Source organism: Antennarius striatus, chromosome 17, assembly GCF_040054535.1.
Source record: "Antennarius striatus isolate MH-2024 chromosome 17, ASM4005453v1, whole genome shotgun sequence".
Classification (NCBI taxonomy): Eukaryota; Metazoa; Chordata; class Actinopteri; order Lophiiformes; family Antennariidae; genus Antennarius; species Antennarius striatus.
The window spans coordinates 13,613,950-13,635,148 of record NC_090792.1 but is presented as its reverse complement, the minus strand read 5'-3'; the positions used below and the strand labels follow the sequence as shown (position 1 = coordinate 13,635,148).

The 21,199-nt window shown below is 41.8% G+C and overlaps 1 protein-coding gene across 1 annotated transcript in view; it reads right to left on the bottom strand.

The window, feature by feature from the left end:
• Positions 1 to 20,567, bottom strand: part of rps6ka1 (ribosomal protein S6 kinase a, polypeptide 1) — a 37,950-nt gene extending 17,383 nt beyond the window's left edge. The window contains exons 1-2 of the mRNA XM_068338099.1: positions 19,901 to 20,567; positions 14,848 to 14,892 (exon numbers count right to left, since the gene is read on the bottom strand). Coding sequence (XP_068194200.1) covers positions 14,848 to 14,892; positions 19,901 to 19,963 — 108 coding nt within the window. The 5' untranslated portion in view covers positions 19,964 to 20,567. The remainder of the gene's footprint in view (positions 1 to 14,847; positions 14,893 to 19,900) is intronic.
• Between the last annotated feature and the right edge of the window lie 632 nt (positions 20,568 to 21,199).

Genomic DNA, 21,199 nt, shown 5'->3' with positions numbered 1-21,199 from the left:
AGGTTTAGGCTCTATGTTTAAAACATGTGGTATAAGGGTAATTTGACAGATTTTTTGTTTGCTTCTTCGGGTGCTCATGAGATGTTAAAAAGGTGATGCTCCAAGTATGAACTTCTTCATGAATTTTCATGAAGTCTTCAAGTTTCAAAGGATGCATTTGTTTGAATTTGATTATTGCCTTATTAGTTGTTTTGGCCATTTGGTGGCAAGTGAACAAGCTGTGAGCACTATGCACTGACAGTATGCTAAAGACAATGTGGGAAACAGTTGCATTGTCACTAATTTGGGGTACTTCATAAATAGAAGCCCAACAGGTTTTACTTCTGTTCTGGTCTCTGTTGAATCTTAGGGGAATCATCTGGCATATCTTCAGAACTCCTTTGAAAGACTTAGCATTTCCAAAAATCCCTAGACCTCAGTAAGGACTTGCCCATCGTTAATCTAGTAACCACTATTGTACTTACACAGTCTTGTCCGTTACACTTAGTTTTATGGGGACTACAACCATGTGTGCTTGTTATACTGTGCATGGACTCCCACGACAAATGAAACATCATTCGCCTGCTGTGACAGAACACAGAGTTGATGAAATTGAACTAAAACGGTTAAGCTGAGTGCTCTGCAGTGTTGTGGTGCATGGCTGGGTGAATTCTCAGTGGCTTTAACTTAGACAAGGTGACTAGACTACCATCCAAAGCTGCTGTAAATGTTATAGATTGGCAAGAGTACTACGTACCATTATTTGCTTTGTTCATTCAGGAAATGGAGAATCGCCTCCGCTAATATCAGACAATGTAAAAATCAATGTGAAAAAAATTCCCCCGAAGCCCACATTGTATTAAAGCTCTGTGTCTTTACACTCGCACACCTTAGATGAGGAATTACACCGCTCTTGACCATAAAGAGTACATTTACTATTATAATTTACATTCTGGTGAAAGAATTACAGTTATTAAAAAACAAAAACAGATCTGGAATCTGATTTTTAAGTAAGATTTTCAACTCAAGGGTTTTGTATCCAAAGAATATCCAATTTTGTGTACCATTAACATAAGAGGGTGTTCATACTCATTCCCTGTTTGGCATTATGACTACCTTACTGGGGAGAATTAAAGGATCTGTAGCAGTATACATAAACTGACTGAAATGAATTCTGCAGCATATCTGAATTGACAATGTTGCTATGGCAACCAGAGGTCAAGGGTTATAAGCTCCTGGGGGTAAAATACTTCAAACTGCTGAGAAGGAGAAACAGATGAGAGAGAAATATAAACGAAAAACACACACAGATACAACAAAAGGCAAGACTCTGACCTGAGATGATAAACCAGTCCTTTATAAAGGGAAAGATAGAATTAGAAGAATAGATGTTTGATGAGCTCAAGAGAGAAACATAGGAATGGACAGAGCATAGAAAACCATTGACATCCATTTTAATGAGAACTACAAAGCATAAGAGGAACTGGTCAGAACATTTATCCTTAATCGGTGCTGAGAGGGGGAAGTGTGAAACTATGGCAACTGTGTTACTCCATCTCCCTTTCTCCCAGCATCCTCATTTTAAGACACGAACTGGAACCAGAGGCAAGGCCACATGAGCACGCAGGAAACATTTTACATGATGCTTTCAGGTAACATTTACCAGCCTATATTCCCATGAATAAGAGTACTTCTATGCCTTCAAAATCAAATTTCATAAGCGATTTGATGCAATAATTCTCCCTACACAATCTATTCTGCACGGAAATGATTTCATCTGCATCTAACCCAGAAGCAATATATTATGATGGCCTTTGAAGGCCAGCATTGTCACTTATGACTCCAGTATCCAAGACAAATGTACACACACAGGAATGTTGATGAGGCTTTTTCTTTCTCAGGGCAATGTAATCACATTGGTGCTCATGTACCTGTGTGTGCGCTTGTTTGTTGCAACTGAAGCCAAACATCACGAATGAATAGAAATCCCTGCTTGACGTCCAGCGTGACTTTATACTGCATGTGCAAGTATGTTTTGCCATAAACCACTATGCTACGAGCTGCATAAGTTGCAATCAAGGCTTAGCGACGGCGCAAGGACACAGTAACCATGACAACTAGGGCCCATAGCAGTCATGAATGGATGGAGGAGGGGAATGAAGTGAATAGATGGATGGATCATGAATCTGAGGGGTGGTCTGGTTCAAATCTAGTCTTAAATGATGACACTCATTGATATCTGGACAGACTTTGCCAGTACACACATGCATGCATGCGCACACACACGCACACACATAGAACTTTAACTAATACTTTAATTTTGTGAACCTTTTGTTTCCTGTGTGCCATTGGTTACCTTGTTTTCTGACCCCAAGCTAGAGATCTGAGCCAAGACACGAAGCATCTGCTAATCAGTGGCAAACCAGGAACTGCTGGTTATGATAAATGCTGACTATTAATAATCAGCATTAAAAAATGCTGACTATTAATAATCAGCATTAAAAAATGCTGATTATAAAGTTTATACCCTATTTGCCCAAGATTTACCCATGCAAAAAAACTTAATAAATCTGTATCAATAAAGCAGGTCAGCATGACATAGTCATCCAATTAGTCTGTTTGCTGTCTTTCTACCGCTGTTGAATTGTATGGGCCGTGAGACTGTTTTTTGGAGGTGGAAAGCGATTTTAAAATTATAATCATAACTTAATTGAAAATGTTGTTTCCAGTTACACGCCCACCTAGGAATTTGTTGTAATGACATTGCATGGAGTCAGGATGTCAAACATGCAGCCAAAAGAAGCTGATTAACCCAAGAGATAAATATTTTGATTATTGACCTACCTTTCAAGGAAAACTGTTCAATATTTGCTTTTTCCATCTCTTTTTTGTCCATCATGATTCTGAAGGAGAATGTTTTGTGCAATTTTTAAATTTCTTTTGGTATTTTATTGAATAAAATGAAAATAATCAGCAGACTGTTATTTCCATGCCCACATCTCTGCCGTACGACTTAGAAGAGCACAATACCAGCCAAGGATTTAGAGGCCCCTTCTAGCACTGAGGCAGTCTGGGTAATTGGGCAGTAAACCATCTCCCTGTGTTTGCGCTTTGTGTGTGTGTGTGCGTGTGCCAACAATCACCCCAATTCACCTCAACTGTTGCTGCCATTAACATCAACGTCTGCTGATGAAAAACATAGATAAGAGGACACAGACGCTTCAATCAAACACCAGCAACGCCCAAAAACATACACAGCACATAGACACACAATGCACAGCCCACTATCAACACTGATTAACTTCTCTCGAGTAAACTGCACACGCACACACACACCCTCTGGGCTTGTAGAGGCTATTATACTGTAACAAGGTCTGTTAGCTGCTGCATAGAATAAAGGCCCATTTTAATTTGTGTTAAATGTTTTTTGAAAGGCTTGATTGTATATGAGCATAAACACAACTCTCTGCAGCACACGTAGCAAGATGTGAGCGAGGATTTGCATGTATGTGTGTGCACTTTTGTATGCCTGTGCCTGCATGTAGATAAGCCTAGGTAATAGATTTTTTTTTACTGCAACCTGAAAATTAGATGAGCGTGTGTGTGTGTGTGTGTGTGTGTGTGTGTGTGTGGTTTGTGTGAGTGTGTGACAGAGTTGGACATGCGTACAGAGACTAATTTTCCACTCCACACTCCTAACTGACTAACTTGCCACTCAGAGGCAGAACACTAAGAGTTGTTAATATATAACAGATGAACCAGACACGGGTTAAAATACTCAAAGGATTTACATAACCCCGTTAGGACTCACAATACCAAACAAAATTTTGGGGACAAAAAAAAGCAGCAATCAGGAGTAGAAAAAGGTTTTCAGCCATAGTTCATTCAGTCTTCCTTTGAGTGACAAACTTCACTGAAAGTAAAAGACAGTTGGCTCAGAGCTAAAGCTGAACAGGATCGAACTGGATGGGACATTTAAGGTCACCTCCTCAAAAAAAAAATAATTTAAACAGCAGGGTTCCCTCTTGCCTACAAGTCATGATGATGAATTAGACTTTAGAGAGGAGCGCTTCGGAGTAGTGATGAAAGATAACGAGGGAAAAGGAGAACAGGACAAACTGTACAGAGCAAAATGATGAAGGGTTGTGACGGTGAGGAAAGGGGGCATCTTCAAGCCTCAGTGCTTTTTCTCATTTGGACAGCTATGGTGTGTGTGTGTGTGTGTGTGTGTGTGTGTGTGTGTGTGTGTGTGTGTGTGTGTGTGTGTGTGCGTCATCAGGGTTCCCTTTCGGTCATCATCGTCTACAGTGCTGCTGGTAAACCAGAGTCCACTCAGTGCACCACTTAGCCAGAATGCAGACTTATCACCAGGGATGGTCAACGTGACATATAACCAGTAGCAAAGTCACCTTTATCTCCTCCACCATTAATAAATTATATTTATTTTACATCCAAGGTAAATCTACTTTTAAAAAACTTTTTATCATGAAAATACTTGGAATACTCTGAAAAGAACAGGAGGACTCAGCAAGATCAAGCTTTCATAGTTTACATAGTTCTAAAGTTGTAAGTCTAAATGTTATTAAAAGTTAATAAACCTTGTGCAAAACAATCCTCTAAAGTAGTGATGTTAAAGTATTTGTGGCAATTCCACTTTCACAAGCCCTCAGTGTACATAAAGTTTTATAAACTTACAGGTACACTAGTTTCTATTGTTGGATCAAAGAAAAATCGTGTAGCATTCTTCCAACAAATTAAGCACTTAAAGTGTAATCAGGCTGAATGAGGAGTAAATATTTGATTGTATACCTTGTTTCTTTTCTCAAACAAGGTAGCTTTTTGCAAAAGAAGGGACCAGACTAATCGTAGCTGTGGCTCTGCAGGCCTTGAGCTGCTTTCATTAACTCATAAAAGCACTATCATTTTATGATTTGCTATCAAATCTTGAGATCAGTTTCCAGGAAGTGGCACGCTTGTGCAGACTAGATATTTGCAGGTCAGTGGAAATATTTAAAGCTTGTCAATAAACCATCTAGTAGAGTTCTATGAGTACAAACTCAAAGATTTGTTTTCTTTAGTAAATAATTTTGCCTCCACTACGTCAGCATCAGAGTACGTTTGGATGCTCAAATAAATTCATGATGATACAGATGCAGTTTATTCATTCTTGCCAAGCAGGAAGAGTATGAAGTGTGATAATGACTCAACTGGCAGTCGTTTGCCTCGTAACACCAGATTAAAAAATGATGAATCTATTAAGTTTTAACAGGAGTCTCAAACAATTGGCAATGACAGACACTGATTTTGTAAAAAATAACATTGATTAATTTTTTTCTTTGCCCTGGAGTTTCACACGTTGGTGAGCTTGGAATCGAGTGGTAAACTGAAGCACTGGGATGATGCATCGTTTGTTAGTAATACCCTTCTGGGAAAAATGACTTACAAACAGCTCACAGTTGTAATAATGTCCATCAGGGTGGATATGTGGAAGACAAAGCCAAAAAAATGGTTTTCATCGATCAGTTTAAGACACTTGGAAAGCAAAAATCAGATAATATCTTTAATCAAATGCCAGTGGGATGTGTTATATAATAATGTGTCAGGCAATAATAATATGTTATGACTCAATATTTCCATTATAGGTTTGTGTTGTGTTTGCACCCATAGGTTCCACAGTTGCCACCAAAGAACACACTTCTCCGTGGCAATTAGGCCTACATTGTTTCACAGGAGAGTCTCGCTCGTGTCCAACAGCACAGCGACATAATGCTGATCCTATTCTGGTTACAGTGGGCAGCACCTGCTCTTCCTCTCTCATCATCCTCGCCACCTTCTCCCTTAGCCTCATCCTGTGTCCCTTCTTTTTTTCCAAAGGCAGAGCTATGACTACTGCAATCTGTTCATTTTAGTGGCGGTGCAGAACGTAAACACGGTGTCACTTTCTATTAATATGTAAACGCAACAGCCTATTCAACGCTAATCCTTAAATGAAAATTAGATTAAACATAAATACTTCATTTTAACACACTTTTCAACTTAGGTTAGGTCTCTGGTTGAAGATTATCTAGATTTTGGAAGACCAGGTTAAAGAGCAGTGAATCAAGACACTCCATACGATGTTCGTGCAGTATATAATAAGGAATAGATTCTCTTCTGTGACTCCACTGAATTGGAGACATTCAATAACAGTATCAAAATGCATGAATCCAGATTTCTCATGGAATGACCATGATCACACCATTTATTTGTCCCATTCATAGAGTGGACCAAAATTTTTCATCATCTTTGAACAAATTTTAACCAAATTTATGACGAATTTGAAAAATGTAAGGACCCCGCTACCCAGGAGGAACCTGAACCAGCCAAGGTAAGTGTTCTAGTTTTGTTCTCCGCACCGTATGTCTTGGCAATGTGGGCAAAAAAAAATACATGTGGCTTAACATAAAGGAGGAAAGGTTCCGCACCCACATGAAAGCCACCGGTCATTTTGCCAACAATGGGACACTCTTGTTGGATATTTTCTCCCAAATACTGCATACACACACTACCTATGTGGAAAATGTCCAAATGTGATCAAGTGCACAGTGTTCACATCTCATCATAAATACAGTACACACAACTGTGAGCAGTCATTGAGCTAGTCTATGTAGCTGTGCATAATCACATGAGTAAATTCTTTTTAATTTTGTAATCTGTTATAATCCCCAAAGGGAAAATTGAGAATGCACTCTGTAATATGTTAGTCAATCACAATCATGCATATTAGTGTGTACAGGACCCTGTAATACACACAACTACACACAAGGGGGCCTGTAAGCATCCAATGCGAGGTAGAGTGGTGGGCAGCTACTTCTTGGTGCGCCCCAAATGAGCATCTTGTGAGGGGGACGGCGCCTTGCTCAAGGGTTCCTCAACAGTGCTTCAGAGGTGAGCTGACACCTCCCACTGTCAGCTCACACTCCGGGTGTTTTTTGGGCGGGAGCGGTAATCGAACCGTCGATCTTGGAGCGCTCTACCGCCCGCTCCACCACTGAGCCACTGCTGCCCAATAAAGCAATGGCAGCTTAGTGGTGCTCAAATCTTGCTAGTGAAAAAGAGACAGGAGGCACAAGACAGGACATGTTGATTTTCTGGCTGAAGACAGAAACAGAAATGAACAGCTTCTGGTGGCTTTAACGCTTCCATCCTAAAAGGGGTTAGAAATGCATCACCACAATTTTGTTTGAGGCATAGAATCAAGTCTAGCTGTGGCATCCTGCTCTATTGATCTTTCTCCAAAGACCAATGCTTCTCCTCTTTAGTGAGCTTGTAGTTTCTTAATCCAGTCTGACACGGCCTCTGTGGCCCTGAGCTGAATTGGAGTCTACAAACCGCTGCTCTGTCCAGAACCTTTGCTCATGTTGTGACAATGCCGGCTCCACCGATCCCTCCGGCATGCAGTGTTTCTGACTGGTAGAAGAACTGTAGAGTAATTACTTTATACTATTTTATGAGGTTGAAGCTGCAGAACCATCGTAATCCACGATGACCGATTTAATCAGGATATTCTGGCACCAATTTATGGTAATGTTTGACATGAACACCAGGCTTCTACAAATGTACAGATTTCCAGTAGAAGTGTGCAGCAGAAATATGAAGTACACAGGTCTTCAAATGCAAATTCAAACTTATTCTTGAACATTTTTCTTTATCCTGCATCTTTATCCCATCAACATCCATCTTTACCTTATGTGTCATTTAAAGACTTTCACTTTCAATCCCGAGTCATATTGAAGCAGCACAACTGGATACTTTAATCTCCAAATCCATCTTATGCAAATATAATCCTCCGGCATGTAACCAAAACAACAACATTTGCTGAAATACTGTTTGTTTTCTGAACCATTGAGATATTTGAGATTCAAATGATAGTCGAAAAAGTGAACTCCTGCACGCTCGTCTTTTATGAGGGTCTCTCACCTCTTTGGAGAAATTGCTAACTAGGCAGCTAATTGCATCGGCAAGGAAATAAAAGGAAGTGCTGGGGTATAAAATGTAATAATGCATGTTGCCGAGGGAGAAAAAATGACAAAGTAGAAGCAGTGACAGTAGGTGGGACAGCGAAGAGCAATAACCTCCGTCAACACGGTCATCTCAGAGGCTTTTAACTGTCTGACTCCTGAAAGAATGGGAAATCAGTGGCCGCATCTGTCTTATCCAGAGGTGATAAAGGATGAGTCCGACAGAATCAAACATTATTACATTAGAGGCAGAGATTAATCCTACGCAGTCTGTCCCTCTGCTATAACTGGGGCTTTTGTGCGTCTTAGTTTGTGCACATCTGTCAGCTGCCTCCTAGACAAAGTGTGGGCAAAGGCAAAGCCGTCAAACTCTTAAACGACAGTGGTGACAGCAATACAATGCGACAAAGGTGCTAATCCCAGACGGCACACACTGCTTACTGTTGTTATCTTCCTGGGTCTGTGTGTGTGTGTGTGTGTGTGTGTGTGTGTGTGTGTGTTTATGCATTAATGCGCACACATCTGGGTACACAGAGGCCGCATCTGCGACGGTCACAACAAACGTCACCTCCGTCGGCGCCATGGTGCTGCCATCATCAATCCCTCCTCTTGTTAAAATAAAGGTTGACATTTTTATTATTTCTACTGTCGCTCCTTTCTCAATCCAAGTCACATTTTCTTTGGGGGTGCAAAAATACACAGAAACAATCAGCACACACACACACAGCCCACAGCTGAGATACAGGAAAGCTGGAAAGCTGCTACAATTCAGGTTAAACCGAGTTCAAGACGTCACACATGGACAGACAGGCACCCACCTTTAAATCACAACACAATACGCACACGGAACCGATGGTAATTAAATCAGGGCATGTTAGACCGAAGCCTTCCAGTGATACATAGTCAGTGGCAGGCGGCTCTGTCCTCCTTACCTCTTCCCCCTCCCCCACTCACAACCCCTCCCACCAAGTCTGCAGTGGAATGTGCAGCGTTAAACTCCATCAGGCTACAAGGCGTGTCCAAACCTTGTTAATACAGGCCTTACTTACTGCCTACCGGGGGTCACTGCCAAGCAGATGTCGACATAGTGCATTACTGCTCTGGTGGCGTTTCACACTTATATGCCGTATTATAGGATACTGGTCAGATTTTTGTTTTCAAAATGTTTCGAAAAAAGTTTATCGATGTCGTGCTTCAACAAGAAAACACAAAATCGAGCCCAAGGTGCAGCGCTTTCATCTCCCGTGTGGGATACCACCGCTCTCCTGTAGATATTACGTGGTCATTTGACTTCAATTGGGATGAATCAATGTGAAGAGCTGACCTATTTCAGCCATGTGCATCTCCATCGATGACCTAGTTGTTCACATTTTAATAACGGGATTGTCACAAGCATTTGGAAATCCTTATAGAATTCTTTGAAAACATGTGAGCAGGAACAGAAGTTGAATAAGCAGGATTACCACATTCTCTGTGGTGTCAGGTTATTTCCTAAACACAAGGAAAATGATGGATGTGCTTCCTTGTTGCAATCTCAAACTATCAGGCACTCTGAATGCTGTGAATTGTTGCAACATCGCTGTGCAAGTGTGAATTTCACTAGGACCTCCAGGCATGCCAGGGTCGCGAAACTGTTTTATGCAAAAGGCCCAGTAAACTCACATGAATTTCACAATTAGTCAGCAAAACCCAAAAAAAAGATGGAAGGCAGTGGGGTGAATGAAAACATTTTAATGCATCTCGCCAAGAGGTGAAATGCGAACAAGGATGCAGGGATGCGAGCCAAAAGAGAAAGTCATCTTATGTGCGGGAGAGAGGAGACATTAGGCAAAATTAAAAAAATAAATACATGAAGACACCCATTGCTTTTTCTTCATTTGTCTTCCTGCCCTCAAAACCATTAAGGGAAGTTCAGGGAATTTACCAAACTGAAATCCCTCAAACCAACAACTGCTGCACGACTACTAATGCTGTCATTAACAGTCATGTAAAATGAGAGCAGACGGGCAGGAAACGAATGCCGCGTGAACAGACTTCCCTTTAAGAAATACAGAAATGTGCCTACACGCTGTTTTACTGAGATTAACATGAAGGGGAAAGAGCTACCCTGGTTTTGTCCATGGGTAATATCCATAAAGATCACCGAGTAATATGACATATCTTGTTTGTTTAATCCATTAATGCTGCAGCGTAGTGATAAACTGTGGTTGTACTTCTTTCCAGTCTTCAAACCAAGCAAGGCTTCATTTTCAGCGTGAAGATTTGATTGATATCAATCTTTGCATCCAACTCACTTCGAGGATGAGATGGCCACACATCTTTAGTCATGAAGTATTCATTCCATGGGAGGAGAGGAGCGTTAAGTGTTTTTTTGGTCTGTATTTTTCCTCTCATGATTTCCAGCTTCTCTGCAGACCACTTTGTATAATACAATCTCCAACTTTGATAACCATTTACTGTCTTAATTAGAGTCGCTGGTGGTAACTTAGCAACCAAACCTATTCACAAAGAAGCCGGGAGCTGTACTTGTTGTTAAATACGCATAAATTCTCAATGCATTGCACTGCATGGGCAATTATATCTTAGCACGGGAACAAACAGGTTATCATTTGCTTGAATCCACAGTGAGCACTGCCTCCTGTGGTCAGGAAGCATGGAAGCGAATGCATTTTACAACAGCGTGTTAACACATCCAGACCGATTATGCATACGCATTTATCGCCATCCATTGTGATAACACAGGCGTTGAAAGAAGACAGCCTTGTGGAATGTGCATGTATCATGTATGAGTAATGCCATATAAATCAAACGAAAAGTCAGGCTTTTAAAGTAAAGAGAACAGTTGCCATGCCTACAATATGCATGTGTACACAGAGATTCACAGAGGAGCTTTAGGTTACAGAGTAACACACAGCAAGGCGATGGAGACTTGACTTCGTGACTTTTCCCATTTCCTGACTCGCAAAGTGGGGATCTACGGAAGCCCGGAGGTCAAAAAGCTCATGGTGTGAGCTGCAATCCCTACCTACACTCTGTGGCCGTTGGTCAATATTTAATCAGCCTTGGAAACACTCATCACCGAGGCAGCGCTGAGCCCTGCTGATGAACGTATGGCGAGGCCTGCGATTTGTGATCTGGACGGATTAGCTGGAAGGTGCATTGGACTTCCATGAGGGTGAGATGTGCGTAAGTGTGCATCATTCCCTTCATTCCCAACATTCCAAGAGCGCGTCCGCAGCACTGAGTTATTCTGCCACTTCCTCCTTGTTGGTTTACTGCATGCCGGGTCTTTTCCCTCTGAACTGTGAGACACCGTTGGTGTTGACAGATGACTGACTGGAGGGTACACTATGCTAGCGGGAGGCTGACGTTTCCATTAGTCTCACCGATCCATACATTTGCAAACCTTGTTGACGGTTTTCTCTTTTCTCCCTTGCTTAGGGAGGAGAGAATGAATGGAAGGAGCAAACTGTTGACAAGGACTGCAGATGTATGGATTAAAACTCCCTTGCTCAGTTATGCTCCTTGCGCTCTGTCATTAATTCACAGATACCACTAACTCGCTAGTAAAACTACAAAAGTGTCACTGACTGAAGTGTCCGATGGGAAAAGGATTAACTTTTTTGGCTTTCTCCCCCGAGGTTTATTAGTTAGGAGTTCACCCTTTTCTCCCAAAAAGCAAGACTTTTTTTGAGTGCTAAATATTTGTTTCATGTATTTCACAAGGCATTTCACTGCTGCACCATTTCTGATAAATCAGTTTAGGGTTTGTTTGTTCTCTTGACTCAATGGTTCTTCTCAAGCAAACGCCTCTTTCCCAGGAGTAAACAGTTCATTCTCTCGACCAAGGAGTTCATGCTATTGACTCAATGCTTGTTCTCTCTGGCATTGTGAACAAAAAAAGGGTTCTAAATATGTTCAAGGGGCCACTCCCTGCGGCTGACACTGTCAAAGAGATTGCAAAAGTCTTCCATCATGACATTTTTTACATGAAACATCTCTAGAAAATGTACTCAGTCCACTTGGAGTGCCACTTTGAAAACATCCAACTTCCACAGAAAATGGTGACATCTTCTACCAAATCATATACAACTGCTTTTATATGACATTTTATATTTATTTACACTTTTGACAACCAAATGAACCTCTTTACATTTAAACTCAGCGGCCTCATCGAGCTTGTTGCCGAAAGAACAAATGTACACTTTTTCGGCCAGTCATCTCAGAACACTTGCTTTTTAGGTGTGTTTTTAGGGTTTTAGTGTTCTAATTTTAGACTGTCCCATTTCACATATGCGGCCAATAATCGCTTTGATGGCAGAAGTTAAAAATAGGTAATCTATGTTTCTCCCTTTGTGTCAAACGGCTTTGTGGTCTTGATAAAAGCCTCTCATTGCCCAGTTTGGGCCCATGGGATGTCAAGTGGCTGCCCCCTGCTATAATGGCTGTGTTCTGTTATTTGATCATCCCATCAGTACGTCTCCCATGTCGTTAGCAGCTGTGCCAGAATCGGTTTTCAACCTTTTGAATCTTTTTTTTAAATGGAACACAAATGATCACAGGAGGGGAAGAGGCCAAACAGAGACAAGAGCAACAGAAAGAGAAGAGGATGGTTTTGTCTTTAAGTGAGTAACATTGATAGAAGTTATTCAGCCTTCTAAATGTCCATTTGTCAGTTTGATTTGATTCTTAACCGGGTATCTCCTGAGACGAAACAAGCAGTTCAAACATTGTGTTCTCTCTGAACTTGCCTGTGATCCTTCATCTGATGGAACATCTTTTTGAAAGGCAGCGTGTCTAATAAGTTGTGAGTGGTTCCTCTGAGTTACCTTTTTATCTGACTGATAAAATTACACAGTGACATATTAAAAGGAAGAAGCAAAGTTTCCGGGGAAAAAAGAAAAGACACTTGGGTTTGAGAACAGTCATCTTCAAAGTGCGACTTACCTTACTGTCACCTTTACAATCAGGCTAAAAGCTCTGAAGAACTTTGGGGCGGGATGAAAGCAGTACAACTAGTCAAGTAATTTGTTCTTGCATGCTCAAAGGTTTTCACACCATATGTACAGAGAAGGGCAGAGAGACAAAAAAGCCCAAAGAGGGTTCAACTAACATTAGTTCATCCACTTACTCTTTCCGTCAGTCTTAATCGTTACCTTTACCCCTCACTTCCACCCCCTCAGCAGGTCTGGAGGAGCCAGATTACTCCCATGGCTAGAGTAGATAACAGCATCCATTATCAGATTCTCAGGCTCTAAACTGCAGCTCGACATCGATTGCTGTCGTGACAGATTTCAACCGCCCTGCCTGCTCGGTGCCAGAACGCTCCGGGATCGAGGTTTTACCTGCTCCCATGACAGCCGTGATCCAATGCCTCAGAGTGACAACATTTCCTTTTAAATCAATAAAAGACTTCTGACTTCATTTCAACATATGCATCAGAAGAAACATCAGCATCATATGCTAATTGGGTCTCTACATCCATCTTGTTTGAGAAACCTGATCTACCACTTCTGTAGACTCTGAGGTAGAAAAGAAGGCAGTCAGTGAGGACTTCCTAATGAACAAGGTTACATAAATGATCTGAACACTGAAATACTCTCCTGTAAATTGGAAAAACATGGGGCTAATGACTAGTACTCAGTCTAGAATTATATATTATTTACTCTTAATGGAGTCAAATTGTGATGAAAAGACAACAGATGTACCAGTCCAATCTAAACATCATCTTACATGGAATGAGATAATTACCGGTATGTAATTTTGACCGATTGTTAGCAGATCTGTGGAGGCCAGTTAAGATACAAGTCAAAATCAGTACTGAATCATAAGGTTTTGTACTCATTGTATTACGTACATATTAATCTGATGGGTTATAGGTTTCATTAAGCCTAACAACAGGACAGGAACCCATAGGAGGAAGTGAGAAGTGTTTCTGGAGGTCATCTGGGATAACCCGTTTAACCCGACCCTTGTTAGACAGAAGGGAATGTCTGGATGGATGTCTATATAAAAATTTAGTATACAGACAATCATTTTGGTTATACGGCCTATTTTACTAAAATAATTTAAATTGGTTTTGTATTGAGTTTTATTTTTATTCTATAAATGCATTCAAGTAGAGATGTCTGTTTTTAGTCGGCCTTCTAATGTTTATGTCGTTGACCATCGCGGTCCTGTCATGCTGACTACTTCCCATTGAGATAACTCAGCTCTTCCTCTGTCATACATATAAAAGGGATAAAAACATCCCCTTCAGACTTTGGCCCACACAAGACGTAAGTCAAAGAAAAAAAAAGCTTAGGGACGGGAACTTTGCCTTGTCCTTTGCTTCATGGCTGGACAGAAATCATCTGCGGGAGGAAACAGGATCATGTTTCACAGCCGGACAATGAAGCACAAAGGCCGGCCAGGAGGCAGGAAACGGTTGACCCGATGACTTTCATGCGTGTTTTGAGTGACAGGCGAGCAAGACACATTCATCATGGTGTAATAATACACACAATGGCTTTATTTTATTGACCCACAAGCATCATGATGCACAATGGCTAGGCTGGCTCGATCTGCTTCGCCCACACACTGGTCAACACATTAAACTCCAGCCTGCTAATGTGTTCTGAAGGTTGCTGATGCAATTGTTAAATGAATAAATTAAAGTCAGAGTCACACTTGTGTGTATGTCTGCTCTACTAAATGTCCAAAAATGAAGATTAACAAAAGCATTTTGCACTTCACTGAAATGTTGCCTCTTGTTTAGTCTGTCATGTACATCAAAGAATTCTGGGGCAGGAGTTACGTCGTGTCATCAGTTTAATTTATGGGATGTTGAATCACATTTGCTGGTGTGTGTCACAGAGATGGTATGTACCTTGACAGCAGGCGTGACTCCGTCCTCAGTGGTGCTTTGGCCATTCTGTCAAGAAAGCAGATGTGACAGTCAATGTGTGAAAGTGCAAATATTATGTATGTATGGATAAAGGAGGGAAATATAGAAAGACAGAAAGAGAAAGAGTAATATTTGCAAGACTGTGTGGGTGGCAACGGTCTATTGTACAGAGAGCTCTGCTCCACCATGAGCTAACCTAATAATCTTATGCTGACATACAAATGCACATCATCTCGCCTGCTCTCCTGTAGGTGCATCATGTTGATTATTGCTATTTGTAAAACAAGGCTCAGGCAAGAATATTTGGGAATTCAGCACAATGTGCAGAGCAACAGAGGTGGTTGACTGAGTCTGAACATGCAGCAGAAATTCAGTCAGATTACGGAACCATTGAATTCTTATCAATGCACTGGACCACAAGTTCATCCAGTGAATTGGGAAACAATGAACTGATGTTTATTTTTATTTGAACAGAATCTAAAAACTGACATTGGTGTCAAGTGTTAAGTTTAGCATGTTAGCAGGTAAAATATTCTAAATAGAAAAATACTTGATGCATTTCTTCTATTTTCTGTGCTTATAAAATCAAAACAGCAAATTTGCATTGGATTAGCAGTACACCACAAAATATCACAATATATTGCAATATGAAAATTCACAAAATCCAATTGTAGTGTGTTCAGTAGTTCCAAATTTATTGATTCCTTTCAAATAAAATATATAGTTCCTCAGTTCATTTTTTTCTCCGTACTATAACAACCATGTTTAATTTGAACAACTGACATGTAGGATGAACGGTGTGCCCTTTTGATGAGGCATAGTGTAACACCTCCGAAACCTGAAATAAACCTGTGGGGTCGTTCCACTGATCAAAGAAACCCAGATTTCACATTTTGACACAGACTGAGAATACCCTAAACAGAAACACCTCCCATTTCCTCTTTGTATTTCCTTTTCCTGACGCTATACACTTCCTCCACGACCTCTTTCTTCTCCCTTCCTCTTCCTTCAGACTGCACATAATGGGACAGACAGTTCACACAATGACAAGCAGTGGCCTTAACAATCAAAAGACCCAAAAGAGCCAATTTTGTCTCCCACTAAGGCCCTCTAATGTATTCTCTTCTACTTTGTTTTTCTGGTTTCACAAATTTCCAAAAGCTATAAATTGTCCGATCTGGGCATTTTTACAGAGCGACACTTGGATCTGGTTCCACTGCACTTGAGATCTGCAGGGACACAATTAAATTAAGCCAAACTGTAGTGGTCATAAAAGATGTAAGACGCTCTACTGTGAGATGACATGAGAGAAATGGAAATGATTAAGTGGCCGAATGCAAACAAACAGATTCACAGTTTCAGGAAAGCAAAGGGAAATATTCCCTCATCGTTCCACAGTCTCAATCTTTTCATTCATCATAAATTAACTTGGTGAAAGTATGTGCGGCTAGTTTGGTTTAACCCAATGTGGTGAACACCAGTGGCGGGATTCCTCAATGTGTGAGATTGGGCATGGTCAGTAATGCCTTCCTGATGCTGCTGCTCAACACATTTCAACCTCATTAGCTCCACACGGCTAATCCAAACGGCCCAGTTAATGGTGCCTTCCGTCCCCTGGGCTTCCTCATTTGAGAGCGCCGGCATTCAGCCACACACGCACACAAATAAGCCCTGTAAACACACTCAATAATCCTGCACACAACATTTTAAACTAAAGGGTTGTAGGAAATGATCAAAAGATGCACATATTGTATAGAAGACATTGAGTGGCAACAGGCATAACGTAGAAAGATTTACACTTCGTTCTATTAAATGAGCCTGACAGAGGTTTTAATTTCTCACAGGGCTCCTGTATGATTAAACTGAGCAAACATTCTCAGAGCGGTGACGCCGTCTGTGTTTGATAGATAAATCTGTTTTTTAACAATGTGATTGCGGCAGTGCCGTCCTGTAACTAGGCAACCAGGAAATACAATAACCGATGTCTTGTCTGCACCTGTAATCCTATCTGACTACACTTCTTGTAATCTCGCCGGTGAGTATTGACAACAGCTTGCATTACCAATGTCCCCTTTTGGCCAGGGAACTATTTCTATCTGAACGTCCCGCAACCAGAAAAGGAAGACAGGAAAAAAACAAAACAAAAACCAGCTTCACTTTATACCCCAAAAGTCCAAAAGATAAACCAGTTGCTCTCTCAGGTTGTGTTACATTAACCACATGCCCGCTCTGACCTTCACCCCTCTCAAAGCCCTGATCTGGTGTTCCACAGGTCGCACAGCCAGATTAGGTGCAAACACAGCCAACACACACAGGTGAGTCCATGAGGCAATGCATGAATGTGACTTGAACTTGACAAAGAGGTGATAGCGAGCCGCTGACCGCACCCGGCTGCCAAACACAGTGCGCATTCTGTGTTGCGTTCAAGTGCCATAACTCTAGAATTGCACAATCCTGCTCCATTCGGAACCAAAGCACGCTTAGCATCGGTTTCTATATCCCATGACATCAACCTTTGCGAATGAGAACTTCCTATGTCACAAAACATCCTTGGTTTTCCGACATCAACCTAAAAGAGCGAGTCTCTCCTCATCCGGCCCATCTGCCCAGAATCCAATGGCTGTATCCTGTTTAACTCTCTCTAAAGGTTTCCTGGCATCTTTCTCCTTAGTCAGTCTGAGACCTGAGGTGTCTATCTCTCTTTTTCTCTCTCCTTCATCGTCAACAGGAACCACAGTGTGCAGCTGGCTAGAAGGTTGGCGGCAGATATAAATGGCACAGATCCCACTGTGACCGGCATTGCCCAGTGTGATTAAATCACTTACCGATAATGGATTTTGAAAGCAAAGTTGGATACGAGGAGAAAAAAAAAAAAAGTAGAGCTCTCCTGATAATATACGTCACCTGAATATTCACACACAGCATTTTTACCAGTGATGTCACACAATGTGTTTATCAGACAGTTGGGAGCATTACAGACTAAAAAGCATGGATTTTTTGTCATTTTAAACGACGCACTGTTTATAGGTCCTGCACCGCCATCTGTTCGGCTGCGATACGCTACTCAGCCAAATCGTAAGGCCAAATACTGCTAATGGTGCAGTTTGCAGGACAAACTGAATCAGGATGACGCGGCTTTTACATTACCTTAAGTGAACCATGTTTTTCATTCATCGTAAAGCGGCTGAAGCTCATCTGGCCTACTGTTAACTGGAACAACTGCATCAACACAGTCATTAATCTCTACTTCCTTACCAGTGGTCGTGCTCCTTAATGAGAACTCGATGAGCCACGGCTCATTACGGCTTCGTGAATTAGTTTAATGAGCAAATCCCAGTTCAAACAATAACAGCAATCATTATTTCATTCGATTCCGGCTACTCTGTTTTTTCTTCTCGATGCTCCCTCAATTGGATTGTCATTACATTCGTAACAAGAGAGGCAAGGCAATGAAAGTAAAAGAACAATTTCTCTGCTATAATCAGGCTGTGTGATGACACGGAGGTGAGGGGGTGATGAAGCTGGGGTGCTTCATTGGTAAACTAATTTCAAAGGAGGCACTTCTTATAACTAGCCTAATGAAGCACAGGCAGCTCTCACACAGCTTGTGTGTTGGCTGATCATAATCATAAGGTGCTTCTGTGATATTCATGAAGCAAAAGTGGGCTCAAGAGGCCACTGAAGGGTTGGTCAATAGTAACGACGCTTCATCAGAGCACGAGGGGCATGTAGTCAGGGAGGGGGTCACAGACCTCTCTCCAACATGAATTCAATGTTAGGAGAATCAAAAAACATTTTGAACTAACCCACCTGTTTTATATTGATCACAATTTCCTTTTTAATCATGTATTCGCGGTAAGTAATAGGATGGCACTCAGAATTTAAATTCAATTAAGCTTAACCCAAAATCAAACTCACCGACCCTTTAGTCTGAATTTACAAGTTGTGTTGAATGACCCAATTGAGAAATCCAGCAGATCTGGAGTTTTATAAGGATCTGAACCAAACTGATTTCATGTAAATGTGCTCGGTGTTTTCTTTTTTTACTTGGAACTAAGAACATGCAGCTTACTCGGCAAGTTCAAAGCTAAAAAATAAAGTGGTAAACAACAACAACAACAACAACAGATACATGATGAGTCTCGTTTGCAGTGAGTCTAAGGTGGGCAGAATCTGTTGCATCTTCAAATACGCATTCAAGCGTGTGTTTCTGTTGCTAAACGTGCCAAAAGTCCTCCCTTACTTGCTGCAGTAGTACTACAGGACTAGTACCAGCAGCAAGCACACACTTATCATGACAACACAGGTTTGAGATCAGCTGCAGCAGGAACAGACTGACATCATGTTTTATCTATACAACTGGGACAAATAAACCACTTCTACATTTTAGATTACAAAATCCACCTGGATGTTAGAAACCACTATATTTGAAATGCACATACATCAACTTGTGTCTTGTTAATGGTCCTCTGAAGCCTAAAAAGAGGCGTTTGGAAACTACTTCACTGGTGACAAAACGGTCACAATGAACCTCTGCAGGCGCGCAAAAGCTTCAGAGACAGATTGGAAAGTAACGGGGTTTTTTTTTTGTTTTTTTTAAACCTAAAAACGTTTTCAAAATGATCAGAAATCGCCTTAAATTAAAGTGAGGGATGATAATAAAACACCACCCTGTTTGGCTGAGTGTCAAACGCACCCATGGGAGTGTAGACAGTGTCATCCACAAACTATGGAAAGCTTATTCATCACAGATGGACTTACCCTGATCATAAATGCGCACAGGACATATTTTATGAATTATTTATCAGGTCCACCCTCAGCTGCGCTCTGAGGATGAATCTGATACTCGATGGCTTTAATAATTTAACACTTTGTCACTTTTTTTTTTTTTTTTTTTTTAGAGAGATGACTTTCACCCCCCCCCCTGAGGTCTTCACACCTTCACCATTTTACTTTATACCTGTACATGAATTAAAGTGGACATTAATAATCGGACAGAACATGTAAAACTGCGTAAAAACCAGCGCGTCGTTACCTCCGTTTCCAGCTGCACTAGTTCCATCGTGGGCCATGGCTCCGCGATTTGAGCGAGAGGCATTTTCGCTTTGCCCCCCCCCCCTCTGCCTTCCTTAGCGGCTGAAGAAGGAATTCGGTCTCCCCCCCCCACCCCGGGTGGTGTCGGCGCCGCTCCTGTCAAGTGCAACTCACCGAGAAGCTCCTTCACTCCAAAGTCCAGGTAGTAGGGAAGATTTATCAGGACTTACTCTCTCCGCTTGGAGGGGTGGTGGTGGTGGTGGGGGGGGGGGGACGCGCAAGAACAACAAAAGCTTTGCAAACAGTAATCCTCCTCCTAGATGTGACTTCAGGCGTCGGGCGGTCGGTCACTTCTTGAGCGTGTTTCTTCAAAGTGATAATCCGGAGGAATTCACAAGAAAAAAAGCCCACCCCCCCTCAGTATATCCAGGTACACGCCGGACACTCAGGATTGAGGTTTGACAAGCTGGGGGAGAGCGCGTCGTGGAGCGGGTGCGACCCCTCAGACGGTTTTGCGCATGAGTGTAAATCCGCCTGAAGGAATTAGCCTTTGCACTCGACGGCCGTATCGGGACCTAAAGTCTTCCTCCTTCTGTGATTTCTCCTCCCTGGTGGCGTGGAAGGACTCCGCTCCCTCCACCTGGCTCCAGAATGCGTGTTATGCGCGCACAGACCTCAGTGTGGCTCTGTAGTACTAACACGCTCCAGCTCGGCCTGTGATTGGCCGACTCCAGAACGCTTCCATCCAGCCCACTTATCCGGTTGATCCGCCCAGATCCGATACCGCCACCGTGCGGCGAGGATATGAACTGCAAATACGTAATGCGAACCGCTCTTAGATGACAGCAGCAGGTGCATCAGAGGTGCATTGATTTTCTCGCCTTCATGGTCGGTCGTTAAAGTAATGGCAATCAATAGCTATTTAGCTGCAAGCTATGAAATTAGGGATATCTCAAAATAAGCACTCGCAGCGTGATCCAGAGAGTGAACCTGTTTTCCTTTTTCCGAGCCTGGAGTGAAGCTGATAGATATGTGAGAATGTGTCTACTGGCTTTAGAGCTTCATCATTCTTCAGGCCTGGAAAACAATTGTTCTAAATTGTCCTCTTTCACTACATCCATAAACCTCCTCTTTGGTCTTCCTCTAGGCCTCCTGCCTGGCAGTTCAAAACTCAGCATCCTTCTACCAATATATTCCCTATCTCTCCTCTGGACATGTCCAAACCATCTCAGTCTGGCCTCTCTGACTTTATCTCCAAAAACTCTAACATGTGCTGTCCCTCTGATGTCCAAAACTTGCA